This window comes from Dipteris shenzhenensis, chromosome 20, assembly GCF_047967505.1.
Source record: "Dipteris shenzhenensis isolate YYH24624 ecotype China chromosome 20, Dip_SZ_1.0, whole genome shotgun sequence".
Lineage (NCBI taxonomy): Eukaryota > Viridiplantae > Streptophyta > Polypodiopsida > Gleicheniales > Dipteridaceae > Dipteris > Dipteris shenzhenensis.
Genome location: NC_141615.1, coordinates 43644448 through 43653695, shown reverse-complemented (window position 1 = coordinate 43653695; position 9248 = coordinate 43644448). Strand labels below are relative to the sequence as shown.

Below are 9248 nucleotides of genomic sequence, written 5' to 3'. Positions count from 1 at the left end.
TAGAGAGTAGGCATATTCATTGTAGAGTATGGATAGAGAATAAAGAATCTTCTCCTTCATGTAGAGCGTCTTATAGGATGAATAAGGCTTAAATAGAAGAGTTGAAAAAAAAAAAAAAAGAGAGATTGAAGGTCTATAGTTTCTATAGACTAAGTAGTTCTCCATCGCAAAATCAATTATAACCAAGGTCTACCTAGTTCAATAACACATTTGGGTGAGAGAACATCTTTAAAATATTGATCAGTTTGTTGAGAACATGTTTTAGCTTATTGAGCAAGTTATTATGAAGAGATTTCAGTAGCTTGGTATTCAAAAGAGAATTTTGAGTATCAAGAGATATTGAAGAGGCACTGCAGTGGAGAAGACTATTTGTAGATTATAAAGAGGAGATGCAAATGCAAAAGTAAAAGAGAAGCATACGTAAGAGAAAGAGACAAGAGAGGATCCAGAAGAGGACTTCTATCCATTCAAGCAGGAGGGAGTATCACAACAAGAGAAATCACTAATCCCTGATTAGTAGACATTAAAACGTTATTATATTTTATACGCCAATGGTGTAACATGTATTTGTATTTATGATGGACACCGACCGATTTACTATGGTGATGGATCATCTAAATAGATAGGACTAGTCGAGCTGAAGCCACTGCTTCAAAGGGCATCAAATTTGGACACATGGCACTTATTCTATTAATAAAAATGTGCACACATGTCTAGGTCCTAGGGGCAATAAAAAGGGAAGGGTGCATTAAGGTGCATTGGTGTGGATAGCATGTACCTTGCAATATCTATATTAACTAAATCTAGTGGACCCAATGCCTTGGTAGCTTCTTTTTTAGGAAATGGGTGCGTGTGTTGCTTGCCATATACACATCCTTCATATAAAATTAGTGATCTTTGGTAGACAATGTACCAAATCATTATATTCCATGGACTGCAATGATTGGAAATGCAAGAGCCTGAGCCTCTGGTACCCCAAATTTGCTTCATTGTAAGCGTGTATATTATCTTGCCTAGTTGCTATACCTATAAGCCTGTACACTTCCCATCCCTTACACCACGTGCAAAAATTCCATCTTGATTGAGCATTATGTGTTTCTTGTCAAAGAGAACCTTGATCTATTCTCAACACGTCTATTAAGTTCTTGGCTAGTGTCGGTACATATATCACAAGGCAGCTGCCTATTTGTGATCCATCGATCACATTCATGTAATATCTCCTATGCCTTCATTTGATAACTAGCTATCCTCACCAGGATATATATTTTAAGATTTATGTATGCTCTCAGGTGTACGATATCTCACGACCCATTGGCGAAAGAGACCTAATGTTATGAGGGATTTTATTGTGGACATCCTCTTTGATACCTAAATCAACCTGTTTCTCTAGCTTGGTTTCGACCTCATGAGAGATCAGAGAGTCAAGCTTAGCCAAGGGGGTTAATCACATGGTGGTGTACTGCTTTGCTGCTTGAATTAGAGTCGAGCTCTTGTTGACTTGATTCTCTAGAGTAGATAGACACTTTTTGTAACTCTCCCTTACGTTTCCTGAGCTGTTGGTTTTCCTGTTCAAGGTCGTCAATCTTCTGTTGCAGACTCAGAAACTGTGTTTTCACTCTAGTACAAGGCAGGGAGGGGGAAGCCACAACCTGAGCAACAGTCTTCAATTATAAGACTAAGGAACGTGCCCTTCCTTGGGTGAATTGCACGTTGTGCTTAACACATTGCTTTTAGCATATTGCATTTCACATATAGTGCTTTGAGAGCACTTTGGTACATAGCACTTTGCACTTATCACACCACCACACATTTGTGTGGGGCGAGAGTTGGCACACTTCCTCTCCAAAAACTATAAGACCAAGGAAGGTGCTCTTCCTTGGGTAGATTGCATGTTACATTGAGTACATTGCACATTGCATTCTATAGATAGTACTTTACACATAGCACTTTGTTGTATTGCGAAACAAGATTTCATAGATAATTACATACCTCAATACACAGTAGCTCAATTCTTGTATATAACCACACATTGATGTGGATATAAAGTTGGTAGTGTACATAACCATACGATCAGGTGAAAACATGGTAATATGGGTAGAAATTTGGGAATACATATAGTAACATGTTCATGTAACTACATGTTCATGTGTGGGTAGAGTTGGCACACTTTCTCTCCAAAAATTATAAGACCACGAAATGTGCCCTTCCTTGGGATATTGCATTTTGTATCTTGTACATTGCACATTGTGTTTGAATTCTTGTATATATTAACGAAGACCATGATGACTTTGTAAAGAAATCAAGGGGAATACGGAAATATTTTGGTGGTTTTGGAGTGTTTTATTGACGGCAAGGGAGCTAGCCAGAAGTTTAGGTTTCTTGAGCTCTCCTTGGACCATGTGTTTTAATTATAAACCATTGATCCAATTTTGATCTAAGGTTCATAGCACTCTTGTAAAATTGACCCAAAATCAAAAGCTTTTAAGAGGAAAAGCATATATGTTTTTTCTAGAGTCAGGTGTCAAAGTTGCCACCTATCCCCATCATGGTAGTTAACATCTCGAGATGGTTATAATCTTGGGACTCAAGAACATATGTGTAGTAGTGCATGACTACTCGCTCTACCTGTTAAGTTCTGGGGGAGCTCAGAATTTTCAAGCTATCATTAGAAAAAATGTACAATACTTCATAGCACTACCCATCACAAATTAGAAATCTCCTAAGAATTAGATGCCCAAAAATATTTGAATTGACCTCCAATAGTAAAGCTAGAGGGGAACCTCATATCTACGATGGAAGCTCGAAGGACTTGATCTTTGTATTGCAAAGCTGCGAGTAGCCTTCACCATGGGCGAAAAACTTGCACATTGTTTAGAGATGCAGCGAGTCCATTGCTTAGAAGGCTTGCGCCAATCCCAAAGGCATCAATTGGTCATTCACAGCCACAACAAGTGGAGCGAAGAAGCAATCTAGCCCTTTGTCGCATAACTCATTGGTTGTTGACAACCTAGAGAAGATGATTCCATAGGACTAGTGGTTTTAAGGTGTGTTTTTGCTCAACACAGTCTATTTCGTGAGAGCCATAAAGGCAATTAAGATGAAAGGTATGCAGGCAGACCTGCTCGGACCTGCTATCGCATATTTTGCATTGAAATGTCTTAGTATTGTGGTCCGTTTATGTAGATAGTTTCAATGTGACTTCAACATATCTTGAGTGTTTTGTTCTTAAAAGTTAGTGTTATTACTCTCATTATTTGTGATTTTGAAGCATAGAGATCGTCTTTACCGCATGTGCATCCCCTTCCTTGGACAGGTAGCTACGAATTTCCATGTAGCATGGCACAAGAAGAACCAAGCCATGATTTTGCTTGTAAGATCAAAAAAATTGCCAAAAGATGACGAGAATTTTAATTTTGCCTGGCACACTACTAGTGGTGGATTTATCGGCATTTGACTACGATTACGACTATTGACATTCAAGGAATATGCCAATATCTTATCCATTCTTGAGACTTATTCTCGATGCCAATATTCTCGGCGTTCTCAATCTCGGTGCCCGGGGAAGGGCTTGTTTCCTCGGATTATAACTCTTTGGGGAAGGAAGGGCACCGCCTCCCTGCCCACACTATGTGTGGTTATAATAGTATATTATATATTATAATAAAAATATTTTCAATTGCTCCTTCATTCGGAATTGCTTGTTTTCAATGTGAATTCTTGTAACATTTGTCAAGGAAGGCCAAGCTAGATGCAAGATCAGAACATATCGACACCTTTATTCATATGATTGTAGTCCATGTGACAATATTGTACAAACTACAATGATGATCAATTATGAGCTCTTTTGAGCATCGCCTTATTCATGTATCTTTTGGACTTCAACTCCCAAAACGCACAAACAATATGGACATCACCAAGTCAATAATAAATCACCACCCCTGACATTTGCAGGGAAGATCAAGTCCTAAAACGGACCTTGTGTCGTGTCTCATGTCCATGTTTTTACTCAATCGCTTTTTCCCTTTAAAAATCTAATAAAATGCTAGGGTTCAGATTCAATTTCGACTTAGTACTTAGTACTTACATGCTCCACGATGGAAAGGCTGCCTACCACCGCCTATTTTTTTTTGGGTGTTGTATTGAAACAGAAATTACCAACAACGACCCCATGCAAGGTGACCAAGATAGAATCCTAAGTTGGACGGGCCCACATGTTTTAGCCCCTTGGTGGTTTTGGAGTTTAGATTTTTGGCTTGCCTTTGGAAGGTTATAGGGAAGGTTGTTCGCTTTCCACACGTAGAATAGGTAATTTTTAGATATTTCTTTTAATTTAAAGGTGATTGGTCCAAGTATGCTCGTTGTAAGAGACTTTAATGCATGCATTTAATGGCTTCGTCCTCTTTGGCCTGCTCCCCCCCTTCTCTCTCTCTCTCTCTCTCTCTCTCTCTCTCCTTCTCTCTCCCCTCTCCCCTTTCTCTTCTCCTTTTCTCTCTCCTTTTTTTCTCCTCTCTCTCTCTCTCTCTCTCTCCCTCTCTCTTTCTCTCTCTCTCTCTCACAGCCACATGAATGAAATTCATCTTGTTGACTTTTGAACCATTTGCATTTACTACTCTTTCTACACTTTCTTTTTCATGCCTCCAATTTTTCATCCCTCCAATTTTATGCTCTCTCTTAAGCATTTCACACAATGAATGATAGATATATATCATTCACCTAGTTGGACTCTGAAATCTTTTAAAAATTTGCAGACTCTTCAATCTTAAACTTCATACAAGGATAAGTTTGTAGCAATTGATGAGTGGGAGTACAAGCTGAGCGACATGGCCAAGGTGGAATCTGCGTGGAGTTCTTCGCATGCAGGATCGCCATAGCTGAGCTCGATTTGACGAGGATGGAACGATTGTAGGAAATATGAGAGAGAGATGGAAAGAAAGCCATCCACCAAGTAAGTAGAACCCTTAACATGGGCTTGCATTTTTCTCTATGGCGTTATTCTTCTATTTCGTTTCTTCTTCTCTGTCATTGGCACCGGGCATGCCTCATCTTGACATTGAACCCACATCCTCCGAGAGAAGGCAACCACATATGGTAATAGGTTGCATGCCTGCAAGCTCCAGTGTCTCATATAAAATGGGCCGTCGTGCTGGGGAAGCGATTACAGACATTGGTAGGCACAATGATAATCTATCGTTGTTTGCTGAAGAGTCGCAAACCCACCTAGGAATCAGCAAGGCCTGCTACACACAGGTATTACGCCATGCGAGTAATGAAGGCTGCCTTCCGAAAAGCTTCAACGAGGAGACCTTGCGTCAGCTGGGTCCAGAGACCGATCATGCAACATATGCCTTTCTTTTGAAGCATTGCACCACTGCCAAGGCCTTGTCAGAGGGGAAACGTGTGCATGAACATATACGCAGACGTGGATATGCTGGCAACCTATTTCTAAGTAACCTTCTCGTTCAAATGTACAGTAAGTGTGGGAGCTTGGAGAATGCACGTGCTGTGTTTGACAAAATAGTATACCGGGATGTGTACACTTGGAATATTATGATCGCAGCGTCTGCCAAGAACGGGAGCCTAGACGATGCCTGGGCATTATTTGCAGAGATGCCAGAGCGGGATGTCGTTTCCTGGAATGCCATGATTGGAGCTACTGCTCAGAATGGGCATGGCAAGAAGGCCCTACAACTGTTTGACCAGATGCTGGCCGATGGCTTTGAGCCAAATAAGATCACCTTCGTCTGCATTGTGGATGCATGTGCCAGTGCCAGTTTCACATCCATAGAAGTGCATCGAGTCATCCATGCTGCTATTGCTGGCACCGCATGGGACTCGGACGTCATTGTGGGGAATGCCCTCATCAGTATGTATGGCAACTGTGGGGACCTAGATGATTCAAAGGCGCTGTTTGCAGAGATGCCACAGCGGAATTTGATCTCCTGGAATGCAATGATCACTGCCTGTGCCCATAATGGGCATGGCAATGAGGCCCTGGAATTGTTTAAGAAAATGCAGGCTGAAGGCTTCGAGCCAAACAAGATCACCTTCATCTCCATCGTGGATGCATGTGCCAGCATCACAGATCTGGAAGAGGGGCGAGTGATTCATGCTATTGTTATTTCTAACAGATGGGAGACGGATGTTGTTGTGGGGAATGCCCTCGTCAGTTTGTATGGCGAGTGCAGGAGACTGGATGATGCAAGAGCAGTGTTTGCAGAGTTGCCACAGCGGAGTGTTGTCTCCTGGAGTGCCATGATTGCTGCATGTGCCCAGAATGGGCATGGGAAGAAAGCCCTCCAACTGTTTGGTCAAATGCAGGCCGAAGGCTTCGAGCCAAACAGAGTTACCTTTATCTGTGTTGTGGATGCGTGTGCCAGTGTGGCAGCCCTAGAAGAAGGTCGAATGATCCATGCTACTATTGCTTGCAGTGGATGGGAGTTTTATACTGCGGGGAATGCCCTCATCAATATGTATGGAAAATGCAGAAGCCTAGATGATGCGAGGGCAGTATTTGCAGATATACGACAGCGGGATGTAGTCTCCTGGAGTGCTATGATTGCTGTGTGCTCCCAGAATGGCCATAGCAAGGAGGCCCTCCAACTGTTTGATCAAATGCAGGTTGAAGGCTTCAAGCCAAACAAGATCACCTTCATCTGCGTTGTGGATGCATGTGCCAGTGTGGCAGCTCTAGAAGAGGGGCAACTCATCCATGTTACTGCTGCTGCCAACAAATGGGAGTTGGATACTGTTGTGGGAACAGCTCTCATCAATATGTATGGCAAGTGTGGGACTTTACATGATGCGAGTTCAGTGTTTGAAGAGATGCCACATCGGAATGTGGTCTCCTGGAATGCCATCATCGCCGCATGTGGCCAGAATGGGTATGGTGAGCAGGCCCTGCAACTGTTTGTTCAATTGCAGGTTGAAGGCTTCAAGCCGAACAAGGTCACCTTCATCTGCATTGTGGATGCATGTTCCAGCGTGGCAGCCCTAGAAGAGGGTCGAGCTATCCATGCTACTCTTGTTTGCAATGGGTGGGAGTCGGATGTTGTTGTTGGGAATGCCCTCTTGAGTATGTATGGGAAATGCGGGAGCCTAGGAGATTCGAGGGCAGTGTTTGCAGAGATGCCACAGCAGAATGTCGTCTCTTGGAGTGCTATGATCACTGTGAGTGCCGAGAATGGGCACGGCAAGGAGGCCCTGCAATTATTTGGTCAAATGCAGGCCGAAGGCTTCAAGCCTGATAAGGTCACCTTCATCAGCGTTCTTGCAGCTTGCAGTCATACAGGCCTGATTGCTGATGGGAGGCAATACTTCGCTTCTATTAATAGAGACCATGGGATATCCCCCTCAGTGGAGCACTATGTGTGCATGATTGATCTTCTAGGACGAAGAGGGCTATTGGAAGAGGCAGAGGACCTGATTCTCAGTATGCCTTTTGACCATGCCCCTTTAGCATGGTTGAGCTTGCTTTCATCATGCAGAATTCACAATGATGCAGAGCGTGCTGCACGTGCTGCAAAATTTGTTTTTGAGTTAGATCCAAGGAACGCTTCACCATATGTATTATTAGCAGACATACATGCTAATGCAGGTAGATTGGATGATGTAGTGAAGGTGAGAAAGGCAATGCTTGATAATGTTGTGAGGGAAGTACTAGGTTGCAGTTCTATTGAGATAAATAATTTGGTGCACGAATTTCTTTGTTAGAAACACATATCACCCTCAAGTTCAGGATATACAGACAGAGTTGCAGAGGTTGAGTAGATGCATGAAAGAGGCTGAATACATGCCTTACACAGATGCACTGCTTGATGATCTGGCAGTTCAAAACTCACCAGTGCAACAGAACCTGCCCTAAGCTCGAAGTTCAGCCCGCCATTGCAGCGTGATCTCTCCATTGAAGCAAATTCTGCCCTAAGCTCGAAGTTCAGCCCACCATTGCAGCTTGAACTCCATTGTAACAGTTCCACAGTTCATTTTGCCTCCACGCAGCAGCAGGTTACAGATGGGTCTATGACAAGTGCAAAGTGTTATGTACCATATGTGAAATGCAATGTGCAATGTGCTAAATGCAACATGCAATCTATCCAAGGAAGGGCATGTTCCTTAGTCTTATAATTTCTAAAGAGGAAGCATGTCAAGTCTTCCCCCACAAGCAATATGTGGTTATGTCATAAGTACAAGTGCTATGTGCCAAATATAAAGTACTATATGTCGAATGCAATGTGCTAAATGCAACAAGCAATCTACCCAAGGAAGGGAAATTGACAATTTTAAAGATCCTTCGTGTATCACTATTTCATTACTTTCTTTACACAACTCTCTCTTCTCTCTCAACAATGCTACCTGCTCGAAACTAGTTTTCCTATTGGTGCACTTGTGCCATGCATATGGTGCTCATTTAGTGCATGAGGTGAATTAGTGCGCAGGTTTTCACGAATCGTTCCATCTGTGATTTTTGAGGATTCCATGTGGGTTTTTTGACATGGGCAATCTAGTGTCGCTGAGGAGCAGCGGGATGGGCAAGCCTATTTTGATGGGAGAATCTATGTTGTTGCATGTTCGGAAATGCAATTGTCATGGATGACTATCCGTCGGAGTTGTCCTCTTCTGTGATGTGGTGGATTCGTTTCATTTTTCCTATGCTGGACATCGTGATTTTTGTGATGGGAGATTGTTGTTTCAAGGAGGACTCTCACGTATAAATGGGGAAGAGCTCCATGGGCTGTGGCCACATATTTTTTATTTGCTTTTGGGTGGTGGTGTCCTTCTTTCATCAGCAGAGGTATGGCTAATCATCTGGGATCCTCAGTCCATGGAGACAGAGACTTTGCAACACTTCTAGCTTCCGATTCATGCTTCTTGATTCGTACTTCCATTTTAACAGAAGTTTTGATGTTGTTCCTCTAGAGATTTGCAAACATTATGAAAAAGAACTTCAAATCCAAGTCAAAGGACAAAGTTTGACTGATGGTATTAGTTGTCTATGCATTTGTATTGGTGTGCTATTTTCTTAGATCGTACTTTATGTTTTTGGTGTGCTCTATTGTGCCACCTTGTAGAGGTTAGGAAGAGGTATAGTAAAGTGGAGAAGAAAATCTCATCAGGGAGAGTTCATGCATGAAGGTGAAAAGACAGGTTGTGTGCATCTTAGAAATGACTATGCATGTGACATAGTGGGAGCAGGTGACATAAAGTTTTCTTTTACAAATGGGTCTGCATTTATTTTGAAACATGTGAGACAT

At 42.3% G+C, this 9248-nt stretch overlaps 1 protein-coding gene across 1 annotated transcript; it reads left to right on the top strand.

Moving 5' to 3' along the window:
* Positions 1-4709: 4709 nt before the first annotated feature.
* On the top strand, positions 4710-8029 carry LOC147889705 (pentatricopeptide repeat-containing protein At2g33680-like). Its single transcript, XM_087391621.1, has one exon. It carries the CDS (start codon positions 4984-4986, stop codon positions 7708-7710), a length of 2727 nt encoding a protein of 908 aa, XP_087247747.1. The 5' UTR covers positions 4710-4983; the 3' UTR covers positions 7711-8029.
* Positions 8030-9248: the final 1219 nt, after the last annotated feature.

What these genes read in the sequence shown, in the direction of transcription:
- LOC147889705 (XM_087391621.1), top strand. Translation starts at nt 4,984, where the DNA reads ATGGCGTTATTCTTCTATTTCGTTTCTTCTTCTCTGTCATTGGCACCG.